Here is a 25,121-nt window from a genome sequence, read left to right as displayed (position 1 = left end):
GAAAGCGATGCCAAGGCCTCGCTGAAGAAAGAGAGGGAAGGAGGGGTGGGGACAGAGATGCAGAAGTAGAGAGATAGAGTGAGGTGGGGACCATAAGAGAACATGTGAAACAGAAAAGAGGAGAGAGAAAGCAGCAAGGAGGAAAAATAGAAAAGAGGAACGCACAGTTAAGGCTTAGGGGAGTTGAAATAGAAAGATGGAGAGAAAAAGAGCAAAGAGGTATAAAGTGAAGAGAAGAGGAACTGCAGAGAAAAGAGAAGATGATTTCTGCAGTAAATGTGGAGTAATGGCAGAGCTGATAGCATTGAGCCGAGGATAAATTGGCATTTTAAGTGGGAGAGCGAGGCAGTGCAAAGGAGTGCTTTCGAGAGAGAGGAGCAGGGGGAAACAGCTTTACATTGCAATATATGGGCAGCCATGTTGCAGCACAAAATGGCTGACCTTTCTAGGCCTTTATGGTGAATATTATATCGCAGGGATGTTCTGTTTAAACTGGATTTTTTTTTTTTTTCTATAGCGCTTGAAAGAATAACAAAAAATCTTTGCAAACAATGATTTCTTTGTGCAAATATGCTAACCTGTAACCTGTGATATCAAAGTAATTATAATGGAATGTAAAGGGACAAGAGGCGTTCATGAATGGAACAAAGACAGATGAAAATAACATCACTATGGTCAACATAGCTTCAGCACTCGCAGTAGACTCTTCTTGCTGTCAGGTGATAGACGCCGCCATGCTTCATTAAGCTAATTAGCATCCATGTCTCCTGAATGCAGTGTTAAACAATTAGTCAGCATTCAGTTAGCTTCAAACAAACCTGTAGTCATTGCTGCTGGGTTTTCAGATTAATCATGTGGAGTGTGAATGAGGCTCATTGCGAGTGCTTGTCTCAGTTTCGTGTTTGTGGCTGAATGTGGATGTAATCATTAGAATAACCAAGTGAATCCTCACAAGGGCTTCCATGATATGCATCGTTAACCAACCATTGCCCCGAGGCAGGCGCTCATTCCCCGGGCCTTTCTCCTGCAATAATGTACAGTAATTTCTCTTTCTCACCACTCACATGCTCATTTAGCTGCTTTCACTTTTTCTGCTCTCTAACAGTGTAGATATTAGATTTCACCCTCAGGAATTCTGCCCATATCCGTCCATAATAGGCTGTCTCATTTGGCATTGTTTTCAGAAGGTATGTCTCATGATGCCTTCTTCATATTCGCTCATATCAGAGTGTGTTTATCTTAAAGCCTCAGTTGCTCTCACTGTCGGAGCAAAGCAGACCACCCTAAACAAAAAAAAAAAAAACAGCCTTTCATATCTTCACATCTGAGGAATTTGGAATGGAATGCTGTCTAGTTTGATCATGTTGTCTCTGCTGTCATTTTCTGAATCTTCTGCACATTGATACCACAAAGAATGACCTGCTTCAGCAAAAAGAATGGAGGCTTTATGTGACACGTTTGGTTTCTGTGTGTGTGCGTGGTTATTCAGTCAAGTCAAGGTTTGTTCCATTTGCTGCAAGAGTGTTATGACAAAGCTTTGTGCCTTTGTAAGCCAAGGGCATTTTACAATATAGCTCTTCTAAATGTGGTAGTGGTTTGTCAGTCACCTTGACTCTGCACAGGTTCAGTTACTGAGCCATTTGTTGGACAGATTCTCTTTTTCTCTCCAGCTAAAAACAGAATCTGTTTTTTTTTTTTTTTTGGCATTTATAGCCCACTCACAAAGAAACCCAGTGGGGGTTTCTTCCCCACACATCACAGCTAGCATGTAGCATGTAGCATTTGACAGTTGACCTGGTGTTATTTCCCAGCGCTCTCGGGTATCAAAGGTCACTTGTTCTTATGGGAGTCCTAACCCTGTGTCAAACTGTGTTTTGGCACCTGCAGCAAGTGATCTTTCAATGCCTGATTAACCCAATCCCGAAGACACAGCATGCCCTCTCTGTGCAGCACACACACCAGAGACAAGACGAGCACACACACCCTTCACTATACTGTATGCACTCACAGATTCATTCACACTTATTCTCTGTCTCGTACACACAGCGGCGCCCACAGGGAAAAGCCCATCTCTCGTCACTGCGCTCATGTAGCCTAATTACCGGCCCGCTGACGAACAGTAATTACCCACGCTGCCATGCCACCACGAGGTTTAACCAAAGTGACAAAGTCATTAGTCTCACACTTCAGGCCACCCGTAAAGAGCTTTTCCTCTTCACACCTCCTCCCTGGCCTCCATTTTTTTTTCACAACTCCTCTTGCATGGCCAACCATGTTAATTCCTCCTTTCTTTTTCTGTCCACAGTTTGATGGTGACAACATGTACATGAATGACAATAACCAAGAGTTTCGGTCTCCAAACCAGGTAAGAAAGAGCTCACATAATTTTCTATCAGCCCCACACACTTAAATATATAAATCAGACAGTAGCTGTGTGTACTCCAGCTGTCAACCTTTAACACAATACTTTATCGGAACATGTGTTAAAGTTAAGTTTGGAAAATATTCAATGTCAATGTTTGCAGTCAAAGGTGTTCATTTACTCAAGATGAGTTTGGCTGCAAATAGAGACAGCAAACTGAAAGATGGTTTTGTTTTATTGGTGAATGTAGAATGAAAACACGTTGGTTTGTCAGCTTGTCATTCAAGTAAATTTATGACATGCAAAGTAACATCTTCACTTTGACCTCTTCGGGAATCTGAAAGCTTAGGATACAATAAATCCTCCCACCGTTGTTCTCATAATCCTGGAGCTAGATATATTTTGACACTTATAGACAAAACTAGTAGTACTGCCTAAAATAAAATCCCATATGAAACCAATGTGAATAATTTCCATGTTAAAAGTGAAAGAAGAGACTGTATGAATATTTTAATTTGTACATATTCAAGCAGGCAATCCATGAATATGTAGAAAACTCTCAACTTGTAATTCTTCAAATTTGCAAACATGAATAGATTACTAGAAGGTGGTTTTAGATAAATTATCCTTAAACCACCATGTAAATGTGTTGAACAAGGCTAGTCTCTCCCTTAGCCATACTTCAAATTTTTAACATAAATTATTGACACATGATAGACCGTGTTCCTACAGAAGCCATCACCTTGTGACGTCCAGCAAGGTTGGGAAGCTCAAATATTTTTTATCATGTCCTATTGCTGTGTTCCATATAGTAAGATGTATAAATGTTAATAATCAAAAAAATTGTGGTAATTTCACAGCTCCCCGTTCAATAGCATCCACAAAGACATTGCATAGTTGAAATCCGGAGAGACATCAGACCATATCTTCAGCTAGTATTTGACAACCTGTTGGCTAATGTCAGAACACAGTTAACGTTAGCATTTAGACACTTCCTGGTCAACATCTATGTAAACTGATTACTTCATGATTAGTGCTAATTTGTTAATTTAATCAATTTCTGCATTTTGACGTAACAAAGAGAAGCCCTTTGGCCCTTTAGGCATTTTTCAGGTGCAAAGGCAGATACACTTCTCAGGTGTTAATACGAACTGTGTTGCAACACTACTTCTATATAGCGAGTCTGCATCAGTGCTGTAACACCTTCGTACTTTCATATCGATCCAGCAGTTGCTTAATGTTGTTGACTCAGTGTGTGATTTCACATTGCATTGAGGGGTTGCAGAAGCACTAGAGCTTAATACACAGCAGGAGCTTCACTTACACACACTCAGTCATTCACACACACAAACACACACACACACACACACACACACACACACACACACACACACACACACACACACACACACACACAGTGATGTACGTCCTGCTCTGCCAGCTCAAAGTGAACCCGTCTTGCCTCTGTTACTACCTCGGATGCCAGTACAGAGGTGGGATGACATGGTCCCACCTCAATGCCTCTGAGGCATCCATATTGAAGGTGAAACGATGCAGGGACGTACATATTGCGCCTTGAGCTGGCAATATAAAAAGGGCAATAGTAAACACAAAAACTTAATACCTGCTAGGTTTGTTGGCATAGCCTTTGAGAATGTGTTTGTACACCAAGGCATCTGTCCTAAAGGACCACTGTGCAAAGTATAGCCTCAGTGTCACTATGAACTCTTAGCTGTTGGCAGTTCTTTAAAAGTACAATATTGTTTTTGTTATCGTTTCAGGGACTATTTGAGAATTTCTTACTGATATGCTTCTTCTGCCCAATACCATCCAATCCAATTTTAAGACCTAGCAGGGTCTTGGCTTCATTATTTTACGGCCGATTAAGTCATTGGCAAAAGCAACTTGTATGTTGTCTCCTTGTTGGCAGATTACCAGGTGTCTGAAGTGGTTCAAGAAAGTGGGTGGTTTGTCTTATCATTTGATTCTTCAAGCTTTCCACTAGAAGCTCAGATAATAGCTCCAGAAAGGAAGCAAAACAAGATCTAATGTGGAAGATATTTTTTAAAGTACTCAGATATTAAGTGAGTGATTTTTTCATAAGTCTGCTTTGAAAACAGAGTTGGAGCATCAATAAAAAGGCCTCCATGACATTGACCCCTCTTGCTAAGTCAGAAAAGCATTAATTCCTCATAAGCTTAAGTGTCTCTTTGACACGCACCATTTGATAGATGATGTTATCCAAAGCACACTAGTGTACCATACATGTATCTTTAACATTAGAGGGATTAAACCAACAGCCCTGACAGTGTTTGTGCAGTGTCATCCCACAGAGACAGTCAGGTCACCTACAGAAAAACAGCACTAACATTTCAGTGTGCCAGGCTCATTGAAGTTCTGGTCCCAGTCTGAAGCAACACAGCCACAGCCTCACAGTCAGTTAGTTAGACAGGCACGGCACTGACTGCTCCCAGCTGGTGGATGGGAACACATGGCCGGACATATGGCAGAGTTTGGAGCTCCAGGATTTGTTGATCCAGCAGCGAGGCCTTCATGTACTGACAAAACACGATGAGGTGGAAGCTCCTCGTCAATTAGTGCCCCGCCAAATACTGTCAGTGAGTTAACAGGACAAGGCCAGACGTCTCAGGACACTGGGACACACACACATACGCAGAAACACACACATACACATGCTGTAATGGGAGGTGACACATAGTCTGACACAAAGTTATTCATAAGGCATAAGCACATGTGAAGGTAGACATCCTGAGTTTTAACTTGCAGCACAAACTGTGCACACACAAATGTTCCTGCATCACACACTGACAAGATGCGTTCCTTTGTCTATAACCTTTAACATAACCTTAAAGAGACTCCTACCATTATAGAGGCAGTTAAGCAAATTTACTAAAAATGTTACAAACTGATTTATTATCTCTTGTCTGCTTAGTGTCTGGCAATTCATACTGTTTTAGTTCTTTATATTTAGGGTTTTAGATAAATGACGACAAGTCCCATATGTGTGACAAATGTTGTTTTAAAGACTCAACAAACCACTTCCCCTAAATAAAAAGAAATCGCATATTTGTAACTCTGAATCCACAGACCTCTCTTTGAACATTTTTATGGAGCTACAGTACCTTTAAGTTTGAATTGGAGTGCTCTGACCCTTTAAACCCAACCTAATTATAACATTAAGCCTGAAACAATGTTTTAACCCTCAAACATCCCTTTGAAGGGGCTGAAAAAATGTCCTCACTCTCCAAAAATGTGCTTACTATGTGAGTGTAAAATTTAAATTGGTCCTTGCAAACACTGACGAACAAGAACATATGTATGTGCCCATAAACACGCACATACACACTCGTAAACCCCCCCACTCATACACACACATAGGCACACACAGTCTCATAAACCTTAACACATATATATGCACACACCATCATCCTATAGCCATAAGGTTGCCTTTCCTTTGATGTTGGGATTGAATGACTAGAATGAAGGGTCGAGTGGAAGCTTTAGCAGCTTATTGTCTACTTATAGCACACATCACAGACTCTGAGGTCCATCGTTGTTCACCACATTTCTGCTCTAATTATGTCAGTTCGCTTGCAAACACGGCTGTGTGCTAATTGGGATAAATGTCCAGCTTTGTAGTTCCTCTGCTGCGGCGGTCATGTGCCAATCATCGACACCCACTGCAGGTTTGCAGTGTTGTGTCAACAAATACCTTCTTAGTGGATAAGGCAATTTGGGCTTTTCAAAACATGTCAGTTGCAGTTGATGCTCTGTCAGTGCCGTCAAATAGAAGCTTACACACCAGTTCTGAAAACCTCTGCAAACATAAGGGTTCACTGTTTGGCTTAAGGTTTGTTAATACAGCACATTTAAATTAGAAATTGAAAGAGTGGCTGTGCATTTCCTGCTCCTATTGGAGGTTGTATAGACCTCTTAGCACATGAATCAGAATAAATGTTAATGCAAATCTAATGCCATGTGTTACCATATTTTGATATTTTGGCATCTCACTGTCTCAAGTTCCTAACCAGTGGTTTTCCAAGCTTGCCAAATCACTACATTCTATTCTTGTCTTGTGCATATGTTACATAAATGTTTCCTTGTAATTCAGCATGTCCTCTGGTATTGGGATTCTGACCAGAATTAATCATTTCTGTGGATTTGAACAGTTCTTGGGTACAGGCCATGAATTTGCAAAGGTTAACCCACTAAAGGGGTCTGAGGAGGTGAAACAGAAATATCTTCAAAGCTGCCACATCTTGGGAATATCTGCCTTTTCTTAATGCAACCTACAAATTTCATCACCCTGACTGCATCACCCTAAATTGCATTCATTAGCTGTGCTGTACTTTTATCACATACAGGATGCATTTGAAGTGATACCAGGCAAATTAGATGTTCACATATGGACTCAATTTCTGTATCAATTTGAAAATGGTGATTACTGTTTGATGAATTTGCTGAAAACATCCTCACATCTTGGTGGGTATTTGTTATCTTTATGTGTTCCTAATTTTTATCAGATACAAGCATTCCCCAGCTGTTTGAGTAAAAGCATAAATGCAAAGATGCAAGCCGGCAGCATTTCTGCCGTTTCTCCGTTGTTTATTCTGCGCGCACAGAATAACAGTAAGGTGTTTATTTTTTGCTTCAGAGGGAAATCCTCTGAGATACAGTACCTTTACATTGGTCAAACATGATGTGAAAGACCTTGTTTGCCTTAATGCAGGGTTTAACACTGTGTTGAGATGCCGTCAAGAGCCTTTACATGACGTGTGCCTGTGAAAAAGGTGCATGTAGCCAGAACAGAGACTCCTTTGTTTGCATGTCTGGGGTCTTCCACAGTGTATATACTGAGGTAGCAGTTTGACACAGCCGGGAGATTGCATTACACATAACATCTCTGGGATTTTAAAAAGAGAAAACCACTAATCAGAAACAGCTTTAAAGGGGCCGTTTACTGTATGCTCGGACACAATCTGTCCATTCAAACAAGATGTTTTCAAGGCTTTGAAAACTGTATGGTTTCTGTAAAAGACATGCACATATGGAGCTCACGGACGTTTTTATCATATTGATGTTTTACATTTAGATCATCTGCTGAGGTTTCAGCCTACATGTAAAAGTGTGGGTGTGTTATTTTGTTGATCACTATTGTTCATATCAGCCAGCAAAAAAAAAAAAAAAAAAACGTACAGAGGATACAGTTTTCTGATTAAGGATTATTAAATGTCTCATTTATCCTGACTGGCTCTGGGTGTTTTATATGAGCCGTACAGAGTTTTGAAATATTCACAAAGCCCACTTCCCACATGTCAAATTTTATCAAGGATATAAATATGTGTAGGTGTAGGTCCAGTTATGAAAACAATCAGAGCTTTCTATGATGGATAAAAAAGGCGGGTATCATTTTGTGTAGTTGTAATAAGAGTTACAGGGATGAAAAATCCATTTTCAATGCTGTAAGTACTAAACTTTAAAAAAAAAAAGTTCTTTGCAGCCAGTACTGCAGCCTTTGTCACAGAGGAAGTGATGTATATGGGATGGAGATAACAGCATAATAAAAGCCCCTAACCCTAAAAAAAACTCTCGCTTAAGCCTGATTTCAAATTGAGAAGTAGAGGCCAAAATTAGAATTAAATGTGACTACCAGGCTTTCATGTACACACATACCATGTAATACTGACTGCAGTATATGTTTCTGCAGCTCTGTAATAGCCACATGAGGATGATCACAGCCAAACCAAAATGGCTGCCTTCAGCCAAACCCACACACATTCTAATTTTGTACAAAGGACAATTGCTGTTCTTCATTTGGATTCAGATCAGGCCTGATCTGTTTGAGTGACTTTGCAGACTTGGACCCCCATGCATATTTTTGTGTGTTTTGGCTGGCCTCTCCTCACCCTATAATCAGTCTGTGCATCATGTGGATGCATGTCTGTGTAAATGTGTGCATACGATACTTTAGGGAAAATTAGAGACCAACGTATAAAAAATAGCTGGTTAGCTAGGAAGCTTGAAAGAGAAAAGAAGTCAGTGTCAGGAAGAGGGGGGGTGATTTTGTGTGTCTCTTCCTCTCTTGTGTTGTACTTGTTGCGTTGTGTTCCTGTGCAGGAGAGGAAGCTCAGGGCCACATGGTCTTCAGAGAAGCAGCAAGTTTCAGCCTGTTTGTGCCTTTGTGTTTTTCTGTTTCCAGGTGTCTTGCTGTGCCGTGTGTCTCTATCGATTTGGCCGGCTGCAAGAGAACAGTGGCTTGATGGTTGAGATTAGAATAGAAACCTCATTTGATGGATACAGACTTTCTTTCCCTTTCTCTTTCTTACTCTCTCTCTCTCTCTCTCTCTCTCTCTCTCTCTCTCTCTCTGTTTCTTCTCGTCTTCCTGTTTCTGTCTGTTTCAGTCGGTTTATTTTCGTCTACTTCTTTACTCTGACACTCCCTCACACACTCTCATTCCCTGTCTTTGTCCTTCTTTCTCTGTATTTTCTTTCCCCCACATCCACCCAGCTTGTTTCTCCCACAAATGTAAGGCTCTCAAACACATCATAAACTTTGTACAGAACTCATCCATCCAAAACTCAGTTCACTTCAGGGAAACTTAATTGATGTCAATATTTGATAAAAGAGGATGTAGATGTATGTATATAAACTAAATAATAATACCCAGCTCATCATGTGTAGCCTACTAACTAACGACACTGTAAAAATGTCCGCAGTGTCTCATAAGTTTCATGCTTTTAACCACTGCTGCAGGGTGGTGCCAGACAAAGGGATTCAAAGTATTCTGCAGAAACAGCCTTTGTTTACATTTTCCACAGTGAAGATTCACAGTGAGTGATGCTTTTGACAGTTTAGTGACAGCAGGGTGAGATTTGTCATCAGAAAACATGATTTAAACATGTAGGACAAATATCAGCAAAGAGAGAAGAGAAACTGCTTTGACCATAAGGGGCACCAAAATCATTGCAAGCCAAAAGTTTCTCACAGGAGCTTTAACATCAGATGAGATGATCAGAGAGCTCTTAGCTTCATAATCAGGTGCAGACTTCTCATTAAACCCTCGTTTAAATAAAAAAAACATAGTTAAATAGATGTTATGTTAAAAAAGTTGAGCTCAGGATTGATAGATATGGACTAGTGTATGGCCATAACAATTATCTAAGTATTAATATGAATGATAAGCCTCTTTCTACTTCTGTTGCCAAAAAGTGAAGTTAAAATACCACCTCAATGAGTGTTGTAATATTGCGTTGTTGATGCACTTTGGAGGCACACACAATCTCACTGGTGGAGCTTCAAATAATTAGTTAAAGCATAATGTCTCGTAAAAAGAAACTCAAGCACATAAATTAGCATAAAAAAGCAACTAACTTCTATGACAGAAAAATATCTTTGAGAAAAATTAATCTAATGTGTCATTTTGATTTCTAGTTTGATTGCATGTTCCATCTGTTATAATGGAGGATGTGGGGTTAATGATGCCAGTCACCAGGGGCAGCCTTAAAAACACTGATAATATGAGTTCATGAAATAACTGATGAAATGAATTCGGACATTTTCTTTGTATTTATTGTTAAAAACCAACACAGAAAAAGAATGGGCAAAGATTTCTGAAAGTATGCTCATCAACAGTTGTTTCTGTCTTTTTGTCTGTCTGAAGCTAAGGCCAGCTGACGATTAGCTTATCTTTGCTGGGGTAAATGGGGACATTGTTTCTTGCTGTCTTTCAAATGTATAGCCGAAGACAGTTAGCTTAGCTTGACATAAGGACTGAAAGCAGGAGAAAACAGCTACCGTACGTCTGCGCTAAGGCTGTCTATTAAAAGTGGTGGACAAAGTACACAGCTTCATTACTTAAATCAAAGTATAGATCCTCCATGTCAAATATTACTCCAATACAAGTGAAAGTTGCTCTGTAAAATTATTACTTGAGTTAAAGTACTGAAGTACTTGCTTTTAAAAATACTTAAGTAATCAAAGTACGTCTTAAAAAATCTCAAAACTTCGTATTTTCACAATAAATAAATGCAGTCAAGAATACATAGGAGTACATTCGGTTACATTATGTTTATTTAGAAAACATTACTTGAAATCTCTAAAAACTATACCATGGAATAAAAACAGAAACTAAGTTACTCCAAGCACAGACAACTTAGTTTGAAATGTTCATCTGGAATGAAACAAACGTTACGTTGCTCAACACGCTTTCTCAGGTTGGACAGTGAATGTTTGTATGTTTGGGTAGAGTGGGAAACAGGGAGAACATTTCAAATGATACGTATCATTCTTCATTTCAAAAAACTCTAACACGCGCTGAAGATATGACCATGGGTGCTCAGGTGGAGAATTATAGCCATCATTACCACCTCTAAATGAACTGCCTGATCTGAGTGAAATTTGCTCTGTGCTTGCTCCACGTTCAACCGTTGAGACGCACGATATACAGGTACGACTAAACCACTGAGACAAACAGAACTACACAAACACATTTTACTGTCTTAGGATCAGATTTCAGAAAAGACAAGGAAATTCATGAGCTGACTTCAAAGCTAAAGTAGTGAGTAACTAGAGCACTGATGGAAATGTAGTGGAGTAAAAAGTACAATAATTGTCTTCTGAATGTAGTGGAGTCAAAGAAATAAGTTCCCCCAAAAAATAATACTCAAGTAAACTACAGATACTCAAAAAATGTACTTAAGTACAGTACTCAAGTAAATTTACTCTGTTACTGTCCAACACTGCTATCAAACAGCAACTAACCAACATGTTTTAGCTAATTGTTCAAACTAAGCTAACCTGCTATACATTAGATACGGTTCTGAAAGTGATGTCGAAATTATGTCAGACCAAGTCAAGATTAGAAAAAGAAAGAAGGACGTTTCTGTAACAAGCAGTTGACATGAGGATGTTTTGTCAGTCAACCATAAATAGTAATCCAGATGTTGTTTGGCCTATAGGACCAGCTGATGAGCCCCCCCACCCCCCCCTCCTCTCTCTCACTATCTCTCTCTCTACCTCCCTCTCTCCCTCTCTTTCTCTCCGAGGCAGAGACACCTCAGTACACCCTGGCACCGCACACCCAATGTGGGCGATGCTGATGTGAAAAGGCACCGTTACTTAACAGTGACTCACAGTGCACCATTATACCCCCACCACCACAACTGCAACACTCTCCTCACTTCACAACACTCCCCCCTCCCCCATCTTATACTTCACTGAATGTGTTTCTCTTTCCGTTCCTCTCTCTCCATCCTTGCACCGTTTCCCTGCGAGATAAAAAAAAGTTAGGGGGACATTCGAGACAAAGGATGAAACATGAAAATTGAGGGTCTGAAAACGCCAACACACATCTCACTCCCTCTTTGAGGCCTTACCGAGCCGCTGGCAAGGTCGCGCGAATGAAGTAGAGATACATATTGTACGGTGCGTATTTAAATTTCAAGAGAGCAAACCATTTCAGTAGCATAAAACTCCGACTCGAAAACAGTTTCCAGCTCTAAACCAGCACTGGGGCGTCAATATCTGAAAACAATGCTGGACGAACATCAGAGAAACATCAGCTCAACATCCACGCCCATGCTTGGGGGGGATTGTAAGTTACAGTTGTAACCAGGGATCGCTTGTTCTTTATGTAGGTCAGTCCATGTCAGCCAATAAGTCCAATTACCATCAGCCTCTGAAAGAGAACAAGCTATGACCTCTGCTCTGCTTTCATGGAGCTGAAAAGGATGCATGGATGGAAATTCTTGCTCTGACAAAGACATAGGTTTGTCTTGTAATTGTGGTGAGATATTGAGAATAGAAGGGTTTTAATGAGTAGAAAGCAGGATGAAGAGCATAAGAAGGAAATGCCAAAGACAAGTATCCACGGTGATGTGAAAAGTCAATGTTTACCTTGTTAAATGTGAAAAGAAATAATAATAATCTTGATGTCTGTTGATATCGGAAGCTTTCAAGAACATCAAATGGTCCCACTCTTTTCAGCATACTCCCTCAGTCCCTCCTCGAATACGTACCAAAAGCAGCACTCCCTCCCCCCCAAAAACAGCAACTTATCAGCAATGAGAGTGCACTCAATGATTCATACACTCTTTTAAGAGAACTTGAAACCTTGGCTCTATTTCGGTCCCGGCCTCTCTCTCTTTGCTCGCTACACGAGGGATGGAGCAGAGGGATTTAGTGGGACTAAGTAGTTTGATATTTCTATTGGTTTTCTGCGTGTATTTTCACTCTCTCTTTCCTCTCTCTCACAGTGATCTTTCTCATCATATGGAGACCAAGGTCATGGCTGATTGAAATATAATAGAAGTGTAGACATCTGGCCTAATACTGTGGGAAGTTAAATCTATTTTAATGGCCCCTGCCGCAGTGGATTCTCTCTGATGCACTCTTGCGCTTCACTGACAGTAAATCACAATGTTCTCTTATTACCCTGACTGGAATGAGGGCATAGAGAAAGAACAATGAGGGATCCACATCATTTGTTTTCACCCCTCCCTTGCTTTTTCCTCTCCTTTCCTCTCCTCTCTTCTCCTCTCCTCTCCTCTCCTCTCCTCTCCTCCCCTCTCCACTCCGTTTGCGACTCATAAAGCAAGGGGCTTAAAGAGAGTGACATCATGAAAATAAAAATAAAGGGGATTATGGGTGAGCTATTGTGCCATATGTGATTACTGGGGCTTCCATGTTCCCTTGGGGGGGATGAGTGACTACGAGACAACATATTTTATTTATTTATACGATTCTCTCTAATGAATAAGAATAGAAAATGTGGCTGAGACCACAGTATTGCCCTGCTTGTCAAAAAAAGACACACAAAAAAGGAAGCCTTCAGTCCAAACATTAAAGAATTTCTATTTCTCTCTGTTCCGGTACAAAGATCAGAGATATTTTTTCACCCTTCATCTTTGATCTATAACTGTGAAGGTTTTTTTTTTCTTAAATTGAGCTGACATAAGTGTGCAGCACATGGCCCTATTTCGCACCTTTTCAGAATACTTCCTTTGCTGCTGTGTTTTTAAGAGTTCATACCCAATCCAGCACAGGTCCACCTGCATCTGCAAAGGAGAGTCAGGTCCTTTTTACCCACCTAAATGAGATCCATTCTGATGTGACATTTGAGAGAATTACGAGTGCATGGGGGAGCAGGGAAGAGGTTAGCTTCCTACTTTGCCATTGGTCGAAAAAATACCACAGCCCACCTTTAGTGACGGACGGTACGAATGACCCTGAGCTACTATCGGTCATGGTGAAACGCCCCAACCCCCCTTTTTTCTCAAACCCCTCCTTGCACACTTCACTTATCCCAGTTTTGTCTTGCTGTCAGTCAGCCCGGTGGGTTTGCTATTCCATTCTCCTTCTATTGTACCACCCTGTCTGCTTCTCTTGATACATCACCCAAATGGAGTTCCTCGTCGTTTCAAAGTCAGGTCAGATAGCCTTCGTGGACCCTGCAGGCCGAGGCTGTAATGGTCACTTGTGCGGCACACCTCAGAAATGTTTGACACTAGCTGATGATGACTTTGATTTCTTGCCTTTTTCTTTGCTTTTCAAGGTTGATCCTTGAAGGTGAATTTTGAAAAATAGGAAGTTTTAAAGATTTAATGTTGCCATCCGTCTGTCTAGAAAACAGAGTGGACATGAAGACCTTTATATATGCACGGCCAGCTGTTGTTTGTCTCTAAAACCATGCTGCTCTGTCATATTTCTCACAAAGTAGCATATGGCTGAATGACTTTCCATAGGACACTGTATACTCATTCAAAGTTATATGGATTTATAAAGCATATGAGGTTTTTTTTTTCAGATTAGTTATTTTAAAAACCTTATCAGTGTTTTGAAAGAGAGGAAATACTTTGAAGTTGTCAGTCACTAAAGCTGTAATAACACAAGTGCATCAAAGACAGACAGTTCTTGTCCCCCCCCTGTCAGCCATGACAGGCTGTCTGCTGTACTGTGCTACACTTTTCTTCTCCTCCCCATGAAGAGCACATCATTGTTCCCAGATGAGCTGTCTCCCACTAACCACCTCACAGGCCACGAGTGACTCCACCAAGCTAATGACTTCATCATATTTTCTCAATCATTCGTCTCAAGAAAACACCTGATTAATTTGTTTTTGCTTAATATAAGTGAATTACTTAAGAAAACTTGACAGGGTGGAGCTATGCTTGATGTTATAGACTTTTCAGTCCACAAGCTTATGTCAGAGAAAAGTCTTGAGATCTTATCTATCTTGCTGGCTGACATTCCCACAGGGTGTACCCCATTTTTCTCACTATTACATTCAAAAGATGTAAACATTTTTCACAAACTAAGCAAAGAGCAGTTCCAGATCAGGGCTCAGTCGTACATGCAGAAGAAGATTTGTAAAACTATATCTATCTTTTTTTCCCCTGTGGAACCCAAGATCCTGTACACATACAATACATGTTGTGTTCTCTGTTTTGCTGAATGAAAATCAATATGACTTTCAAAAGTAGAAATGATCACATTGTTCCGAAGAGTATCTCAACACTTGGCCTCTGGAGCTGAAACTTTGAACTCTGTTGCACCTCTAGGTGGGTCTTAGTGTGGTCAGATGTGGGTTCTGTTGCTATTGTTACTTAACCCCTCAATTATGATGCTTTGTACCAAAATGTGCAGAAATACACTCACCTACATCACTGCAGCAAGATCAGAATATAAGCTATATTTACTGTCAGTAAGAGCAAGATTTTTGGCCACAGTCTTTAAAGGTATGGTTGGTTTCTTTGAAGTGGAATTGTATGAAGTACCAGCTGATCAGTGCCCGGCAGGCAGAGAACACGTATGTGTTGTATCTGCAAATAGTTCTTCAACAAAGCTGCTTTCTGGAGGCAAATTAAAGCTGAAAAATTCCTGAATGTGCCTCTGTGCTGGTTCACTGACTGGTTTCTCAATAAAGGGGCCAAGCTGACCTGTGTCTCCTGTGGCTAATACACTTACCACTGACAGCATATATTGACTTGTGTCAAGCTGACTATTCTAGAGGGATATAATAAGAAACTAAGACATTCTCGCCTCATTTTACCTCTAAATGTTGCATTTCACAGTTTATATTCATCTTGTGAAATGTTATAATGACAGCTACCTGCTTCTTAAAGTATAAGCAACCTTCAAGAGCAAAAAAAAACTCTCTCTGATGTCTCGATTGGAGCATTTAGAAGGGTTTTGAATAAGTAACGTTGGACTTTATGTCATTAGTTTTACTCAGCTGATAGCGCCTCAATGGTTTATTCATTTAACTTTGTAAATCTGAATCATTTTACTACAAGATAAAAACAAACACTCAGTTTAAAGTAAGCTTTAGATTCATTTTGCAACCACTTTGGTTGTCTGTTTGTGTATTAAGTGATCTTAGAGCATCAGAGGTCAAGAACATTTTTTTATGTTCGGATCTTCCACAGCCTGTTCCTGTGAGGGGAATCATCTGTTTTAATTTCCAACAGAGCCAAAGCCTGCTTTATATAGGATGATAAGCAATATTCTTTGAATCTCACATCCTTACTAAGTTGTAGGAATATTGTGTTTGATGTTAAATCATAACTGATGTAGAAAGGAAGCTCAGTTTTATGTCTTTATTTTACAGAAAGAAGAAAGAATTGATGTGTAGATTCTTCAAAGGTCCAAAGTAATGTCCTTGTCCAGAAAAATGACAGATTTGCTTAAATTTCACCTCTGAAGGGGAAGGGGGGGATGGGGAGCTGGGTGAAGGTAAGGGGGAGAAGGCTGAATCAACATTCGCCATTTCCTTCTGACCCCTCTCTCTTTTATCCACTCTCCTCCATGTCCTAAAAGACAGTATATTTATGAATTATTTATCTATGTTTGAAAATATTAAACTTGTGATGTCCTTGTCCCGTGTCTTATCTCCAAGGGCATCAGAAGAAGCTCTCAAGAAAAAACAAAACACAAAAGTGATGGAAGACGCGGTTGTGAAATAGCATTTAAAAGCATATAAATCTCACAATGTTCCACAATGTGTTAAATTACTGAATCCTACCAAACAAGCATCTCCGTCAGTCATCTTTTTACTGTGATTAAAATGAGTTTTACCATACAGTAGTGGCAAGGCAAGGCTATTTATAAAGCACCAATCGTCCATAGAGCAATTCAAAGTGCTTTACAGAGTTAAAAATAAACAATAATAACGTGCTTTCACAAGAGTTTCCACCCTTTTTGGCTTTTTGACCTTTTAGACCCAGATATATATAATCATATACCTTTGAGCCATGAGACCCAAAGAATCCTGTTCCTATCTAATTGTTAAAATTCAAGAGTTCAACAAAGTCCTGCAATGGCTGTTGTTCAAGTGCTTCAAGTCAACCTATGTTCATGAGAAAGACCCATTTTATGTGAATTACAACACTGGTTTCCTCTAACTCTGACCATGAAGCTCTCATAAACCAAACCAAGCAGATTCTCCGCCTAAGTTTAACCAAACCTTCACATTAGTGGTTGAAGATGAGTCATATGAATCATGTTGTAGGCAAAAGCTTCTGGAATGGGTTTTAAAAGGCTGAAGTAAGCCGAATATGTAGAATTTAATCTGTTTTAATCTCTACAGCTGTTTTTATGCGGGGCTACAACTAATGTTTAAATCTCAGTTCATTTATTTGTTATTTTTTCAATTGAAATACCATAACAATTTTGTTTTAAAGCTCTTGTGAGAGGTTTTCAACTGGTTATGACATCTACTGAAATGCATCTCTATGGCCTACAAGAGCAAACCAGATCATCACAGGATGCACCAAAGTCAACGCAAAATAAAAGTCCCTCACAGTGGCTTCATACAGTGCAAGAAGACATCTTTGAATGTGTTTGGGATAACGTTTTCATCCACATTAAAGTCTTGATTTTAACTTATGTCACTGTCATGAATCAAATTGCACTTAACATTTGAGTTCTTGTTAAGTCTAAACATTAGCGTATTTCCTTTGGCATTCTTAAATGATAAAGAAAATTACAGCAGCGCCTCAAAAAGCTTGTCTCTCTTGTATAACGTTTCTGTTGGCATTTACTTCTCACTCAACCAGCCCTGAAACACTGCGAAAGCTCATACCAAGTTGCAGTTCGTAGTTGCTTCCTTGTCTGTTTCCTTCAATTAAGTTGACATCTCTTTCACTCAGCTCTTTGAATTTTTTTAGATTTTTTAATTTTTAAGATTATTTTTGTGCTTTTCACCTTCATTACAGCTTGAGAGACAGCCAGGAAATGTAGGGTGAGGATAGGAGATCATGTCTGGACCAAGAATCAATCTAGCAACCAGTGCAACAAGGACTGTATCCTCAGTACATGGGGCGCCTGCTATACAAACTGAGCCAAACCAGCACCCCAGCTCCTTGTGTGTTTTAGCATCCCTTGCTAGTTGTAGTGCTGTTTTCCTCTTCTCATCTTCTTTCTCTGCTGCTGTCTAGTCAGCCATTACCCAGTGGTGGTTCTGGGGAGGGGCCAACAGGGGCCAGTGGTCCTGTAAAACTGAACCTAGACCCCCCTGTGGCCCCCCCCTCCACACCAAAATAATATTATACAATAAAAAAAGCTTCGGTATCGCACCGATGTTACAGGTGGAACACATGCGTGTGGCACTTGGTTCCAGTACCTTACATCGCTAAGGGATTCATGTTGAGTGTAAACGGCCATACAGCTGTTGTCAGTCTGCATTTTGATATAGTACACAGTAGTATATATGTCTAGCATATAGGGATGCACTTATGTTTTGCCAGTTTGTTCTCAGCCAGTCCTTGCCCTTCTCAGTCTCTTTTGTCAGGGTTGAATGTGTCCCTCTGACAACACCCTTGGCCCCAACCGCCACTGCCATTACCCACTAATCATAATTTCAGTGCTGCCCAAATAAAGTTATGGTAAAATCAAAAATATCCCCTGTGTTGTTTACTGACACTATCAAACTTAATAACTGTGCAGGACTCCTCTCTGCAGATTGGTTTGGTATGATGCGTGTAATCTCATTGTCCCTGGTGTAGCTCTTGCTATTCAGAACTAATTAACATTGTTATGGGGTTTTGACCAATCGGAATCAAGTATTTAACATAGCTGAGTGATTAGCAAGAATCAGTCAATAACTTGTTTCATTTAAAAAAAACAAGAATTTCTAGTTTGATAGGCTATAATAGATTAAAAAAAAATAAGTCAAGTGAAAGCTCAAATATGATTGGCTGGAAAAAGTAAATGTGTGCCATTATTGTTCTTTAAAAAATTACACAATAAGGTTACCTTATTATCATTATTACTGCCAATTAATTTCCTGTCATTTGACATGTCAACCAGTTGACTAATATGAATGTCTTTCACTATGGCAGCAGTACAGCCATACTGATCCTATTTAGTATCGTTAAGCCTTTATATACCTGCCTCTGTTTTACCTAATGTGCCTGAGTTAGCAGGAAACTGTAATGGACAAAATCCTTCACCTCACATCCCTTATGATCAGTGGAGCCTATTTTTATTTCATAGCTATAAACTGATGAACAACAGTAAGATTTGTTTATTTGTATCCAATCCAACCATGTGCGTATGCTTGTTAACAATAATAACAAATGACAACAGTATTAGACAATGAAGAAACAGATCTACAAAACCTCCATCGTGGGAAAAAGAGTTGTCAGTGATAATAATTCTGAGCAAGCAGCAAGCGAGGAGGGTGAAAGTTATGGGAAGAAAAAAATAGCACATCACCCCCTGACAGTAAACATACTCCCTTGTATTGTTATTATTATGATTATTTTCCCCCTAATGATAGTGCACATTATGAGACTTTTATCCTATCTTCAAGCACCAGTTCTTGCCAGTGAGGACATTGTGGCTGTTCCTCCTCGTTTCTTGCCATTTGTTTGCTAAAAGTATTTGTTTGCAAGATGAATTGCTGCTCTGGCAGGCGAGATGACAGCATACACCAAGATGATATTGAATTGATTTCTGAAATGTTGCAGAACGGGACTAGTTGATGTGTACCACGAGACATGAATAATAAAAATTCTATTAAAAAGCTCTTGAATGGCTGACACTGGAATATTATTTGTGATGATTAATTTTCTTCAGTCATTATAAAGGGGAGTTGGCATCAGATTGCCTCTGACAAAATTGCTTTTCATTCCCTGGTGAATACCCTCAGTATGCTTTTTGAGAGCACAAAACCATATTTCTCTGCGCAATATTATGTCAAGATAGGCCCGGGAAAAGACAAGCACAGGCTCTGCTCATGTATCACCTTATTAGTGCCATGAAATCTGTGAGGTTTTACCAGGTTTAGACGTGTTGGATACATTCCATAATGAGGGATGCTACTTTTGTTCACTCCAGTTTCTCTGTTTCTCTATAAAAAAAACAAAAACAGATTGGAATTATAATTACAAGATTATAAAATAGCCACTAAGTGAGTATCAATGGTGTTTTTCCACGTAATGAATTTGATTAAGTGTATTTTAAAGGCGTGCAAGCTGACAGTTTGTTGCTTTAAAGCTGTCAACATTTCTGAAGCAAATGACTCTGTACAGCAGCTGTTGTTGTCTAACTAATTAATTTGCCATGTACGTTTGTGTTGAATTAATTCTTTACACTTTTGCAAGCCCAACAATTTGCATTTCTAATTATTTTTATTTCCGGCAAAACAGCCTGAATCGGCTGCTGCAGCAAAGCGTCTGCTCCAAACACAAACCTTAACAATAAAAGTCAACAGGTGCTTAAAAGCCAGTTTTGAAGCTCTTTAATTACTCTGCAAAGTCCTTTATTTCCTGTTTTCTCTCCTGGATTGCTACAGAACTTCAGTTTGCAATCTAGATGTTGTATAGAAGGACAAGTTAAAATGAGCTGCCTGTTCAATTTATAATGTAACTAAACGTTGAACCCTCCTAAGGCACAGGTTTTGTGTTTTTGTATTCTTGTCCATTCCTCCTTCATTCTACATACCTGCAAATTGATTAAGGAGTGGCTGTAGACTCTATATTGTACATAATTGAAGAATGAAAGTATATATATAGTATGTGATTTTTTTTTTGTTATTGGTGCTTTACTGATGCTTTTTAACTTGCCATAGAAACAACAGCAAATGTAATAATTTGGAAAATGATTTAAGCCGCTTTAAGTGCAATGCCCCTGTTTCATCCTCTTCATCAAATTTCTTTCATTGCCTTTGCAGAGCTACTCCAGTCAAGGCAGAGGCAGCGGCGGAGGAGCAGGGGATGAAGACTATGAGATCCCCCCCATCACGCCCCCCAACCATGCCGACCCTTCTCTTCTGCACCTCATGGAGCATGAGTCAGGTTACCCCTTCCACTCCCTGCCTCACAACGGTCTGCTCAACACCTACTCCTACCCCGAGCTGCCCGCCCTCATGATGTCTAACATGCTGGGTCAGGACACCCACCTCCTCACGGGGCCCATGCACTCGGTGAGTGCACCTTTTTCTTTTTTCTTTCTTTTCTCCATCCGTCCCTTTTTTTAGCTGCAGCCCTTTGTGAACGTGAGAGTCAAGCGCTGTGGTAGGCTATTAGTCTCTGTGGTCAGAGGTCTGGAAGTCAGCACACAGAACATTTACTCAGAAGGTTTAACATGTTGGTGTCGCAGGAAGTTCAGTCTTTTCAAAATGTTGCCAAAAAATATTGATCTTATGAGACTCCATTCTGGCTATAAACTCTTTTAAGCAGCAATAAAACGGCAAAATGACAAATTCCTCTTTGTGACGCTCTTAATAGTCTCAGATAATTCTTTCATTACAGCAAAGCGCTCTTTTATTAGAGTGATAATTAAACCAGTTAGAGGCCAAGGAAGCTGAGACAGAGAAGTCTGAGCGAGGCCGGAGTCTGTACATGCAACATTTATAAATACAGAGAGCTACTGCCTCTTTAACACGCAGACCTCTGCAGCAGAGCTCCTTTAATATCTATTCAGCTGCAAAACTCAAACATTTCATTGCCTGAAAGTGAGCTAAGAAAGGGAGAGGGAAACTCTCTGCTGCACATTTTCGTTCATTATGATCAGGAAAGCAAAAAAAAGAAAGAAAGAAAGGGTTTGAAAGGAGAATCTTGAGGAGGTGGGGGGAGTATCCCTTGTCAGCTACTTTTTATTTTCAAAAGGATGCTCAGGACCCCCTTTCCCCTCTCCAGTAAAGGGACTTTTTCTTGTGTTAAACACGCTTCAGACTGAACATGTAAACACCCCTGGCTAACACATTCAAATGCTTTAATCATAGGATCGAACCAGATGAATTATAGATGGCCTGTGTGGTGAATTATTCAACGTTATATACTTTCATCTGACATAAATATTACTTTTTTTTCTCTCTGCCCTCTATCATGAATATTTATGCTTTAATGTGAGCATCCGTGGCATTTATCCTCCGTTAATCAGGTCTTATGTGATTTTCAGAATCAAACTGCATAAGTTGCAGGCTCCATTTTTTCCGTGGGTGGTAGCTAAGGCCTCCATTAAAGCCAGTCTTCAGGATTAGGTCACAATCCATTGGATAGTGTGCTGAATATGCTCGTTGCAGGAGAAAGATGCTGCTATCAAGAGCATTTGTAGTTGATTTAATTTGTTATGTGGCTGGCTGCTTTTACGAATCTCATAAAATAATTTGAATGGGTTGACTTTAGTTGATGACTAACATTTAAACTGTATGTGTGCATGCCTTTGTGCATTATAAAGCAAAGAGTTTATGTGATATGCATTCAAAAGTATTTGTAACAAAGCAGCCCCTTTTGGCCAATAGCATTTTAAAAGGAAACAGAGAGGGAGTGTCTGCGTCTTAAACAGCTTTTGTTTCACCTTTGCAATTATTTATTCTCAAATAGCCCTTCAGGGTAATGTTCCATTTTCTTATTTCACACCCCCTTTTCTCATAAATGAACCGTCATTGCAATAAATCACTGCACAAACAGAGACTTGCACACACTGTGAAAGGTCCAGAGATTTATGTAACACATTCATGTTTCCCACTTCCACATTTTAGTACTACTCTAGCAGGGCCCGGCTAATAATAGCCGCTATTAATATTTCTTGTTGCCTAGCAACCCCGGCAAGTAATAGCTTACTCTGGAAAAATAGATGACCGATAAGGAAGAAGGAAGGTGGGGGCTGGTGGGGTTGGAGTAGGGGGATTCAATTCATTTATTATCTCCTGGGACAAGAGGAGCTTATATCTGAGGCTGCTGAATATAAAAGTGGGCTGTATATTGAAAAATATTTTAAAGCAATTGGAGATGACGCTATTTTCATTTTGGATTCATTAGAGATTTGTCATTTGATGTTTCCCCAACAAAGTCAATTAACCTTAATTTCACACTGATAAAGGTGTAATAAGGAAGATTGAATCTATCTCTGCTGAATGCTTAAAGAATAATAGGGCTGGATGGAAATAGGCTGTCTATGTAACCGGGGTGGGAAATGAAGAGACAAGCCTTTAGCTTTGTTGTGTTGTATTAACAAAAGCCTCACAGACAAATATTGGAGGAGATAGCTGGAAAACCAAAACGCTAATCATTCAACAGTCTTGTTTCACCGTCGCTGAAGAGGCAAATAAAAAGTCAACAGCGTTACCTTAAGGATACACTTCTCTTCAATAAAAGCTATCCTTCAGCGCACATATAAACCTCCTACAAGTACAAGCTCAGCTGGAGCAACAGATACGCTTCATCTCAAGGGATGTTGTTGCTGGTTTTTGTACAACATTTAGCCTAAGGCTAAAGCTCTGTAAACTTCTCCCTGCTTTGGGATTCTCTTTTTCAGCTCACATCGATCCTACTGCAAACACAGTTAAATCATTACAGGATTGGAGCTGTGGATTGGCCATCATCATCATGCTGAAAAGGCTCACAATTTTCAGGAATTTGTCCTGGTTGCTTTAAAGTATTAACTATATGTGAATTTTTCTGGCCTAGATAACAGCACATTCCTCTGCAAGAGACTTGTTTTTTCACGTTAAATCTGTGCTGTCTGACAGCCTTTACTATCTAATTATGACTACACAGGAAGCAGGAATATAAGAAGGCAAAACAAAAGGGATGTGCAGCAGATGAAAGAAAACAGGTGTTAAGCACATACAATCAGTGTCAAGAAAAGTTTAGAGCTGTAACATTAAATGTACATTAAGGTTTTTTCCTTTTTCAAATGGCATTCATAGTCCTGTGTTTAGTTGTACAGTTCAGTCGTTCCTGATGCAGTCACATTGTTCATAATAGTCTTAACAGCAGGTTTTGAGCCATTTGTCAAACTTGAAATTGCACCATTTACAAGGACTCCAACAAGCAGCAGGATCAACATCCAAGTTATAAAAGGCTGAGCTGTCAATCAGAATTGCTCTTACGTCATCTTAACTCTTCCCTATGACACTGACCCACTCCGTCAGTTTCTTTGAATCGAGGCAGAAAGGGGCTGACTGTTGGATGACTGCATACTGTGAAATGTAACATGCCTTAGCGTGGATGCACATTGCTGAGGGAGATTCCCCCGTCTCACCCTAAGCTGTCAGCATGTCTGTCACCCCTGTGCCTCGGGAAGAGGTGGCACCCAAGGGTCTCATGTTCAACAAGCCCCCTGATCGCTGGGTTCTGGCTGTGCTACAGCAAAGGGGGAGAGGCGAGTGAGATCTCGCTCTTTGAAAAAAAAGAAAAGAAGGGGGACACTTGCCAGCAGGCAGTAATGAGGGGTCGTGGAAGAGTTTGCCGAACGGGCCCAAAACGAAGCCTTGAGGGACGCCAGCAAGTTTAAATATTGAAACAGAGCACCAGCCCGAGTCTCATTACCAGTCTAATGAGGGTGGTGAGGGAGGAGGAGAGTCCCTGCCGCCAGGAAAAAAGCAGCTGCCAGTTTTACCAGTCTATGTCACACATTCAAACAACTCCTGGTGGGACTTCGTTCAGTTTTGTTTAACATGTGGTGCTAGATAAGTATTTTTGGAGGGGTGTATAAAGTGTGACAAGCCATCAGTAAATTATTCTTACCGCTGTGCTTTGTCGAGTAGGAAGAAGTCATTGTAGACATGGATAAGTTGATAATTTGTCTTTTATTTTGAAGGCTTTGCAGATTTTTGAGCAATTGATCAATGTTTGAATTTTTCCCTTTTTTTGCCTTTTTTTGCCTTTTAGTTTGGTTTTAACATTAGTGCATAAGCAAGTAAGGGAAAATGTACAGTGAATGGTTAATTATGCAAATTAGAATTCAGGCAGGGTGAGCCAAACCCATATCCATACAGCTAAAAAAAAATTGTCCCTCCTATTCCATTTTAAATATAATTGAGTGATAGTAGCAGAAAACTGAGCTCATCCTGTGTCTTTGAAAAGTATGGCACAGAAATGGTCTGCATTGGCACGATGCTTAGGCCCATTGTTTTTTGCACTGTAGCATTTTGAGTAGTGCAGTGTGTGTATGTGCACTTTTATTTTGTAGACCAGTGTTTCAATCTGTTAAAGTAAATTTATTTTGGATCACTTGACATTCAGGACACAGACAGCAGGGTGGAAAGGCCATAACTGTTTTAATGTATGACATCAAAATTGTATTGACCACTGTGGTTATTGACAGTGTGAGGACAGTTGGATGAAAGAGGTCTGAGTGAGATTATCAGCTCTGATCACAAATCTGTGTTGTTAAACATCCAAGACAAGAGACACTCAGACTGATGTTTTCTGAAATGTAAATGACTAGAAAAGCTATTTTGAGAACTCACTCAAAGTAAACAAAAGTTCACACCATATATGTTTGTTT

General features: G+C 39.9%; 1 protein-coding gene across 6 annotated transcripts in view; it reads left to right on the top strand.

The window, feature by feature from the left end:
* LOC117822098 (TOX high mobility group box family member 2-like) overlaps nt 1-25,121 on the top strand; it is a 124,531-nt gene that overhangs the window by 78,766 nt on the left and 20,644 nt on the right. For all 6 annotated transcript variants that reach the window (XM_034696737.1, XM_034696738.1, XM_034696734.1 and 3 more), the window contains 2 exons: nt 2,306-2,365; nt 20,557-20,808. In XM_034696737.1, the coding sequence (XP_034552628.1) occupies nt 2,306-2,365; nt 20,557-20,808 (312 nt within the window). The remainder of the gene's footprint in view (nt 1-2,305; nt 2,366-20,556; nt 20,809-25,121) is intronic.

Source organism: Notolabrus celidotus, chromosome 11 (assembly GCF_009762535.1).
Source record: "Notolabrus celidotus isolate fNotCel1 chromosome 11, fNotCel1.pri, whole genome shotgun sequence".
Taxonomy (NCBI): Eukaryota; Metazoa; Chordata; class Actinopteri; order Labriformes; family Labridae; genus Notolabrus; species Notolabrus celidotus.
This window is presented reverse-complemented; position numbering and strand designations above follow the sequence as displayed.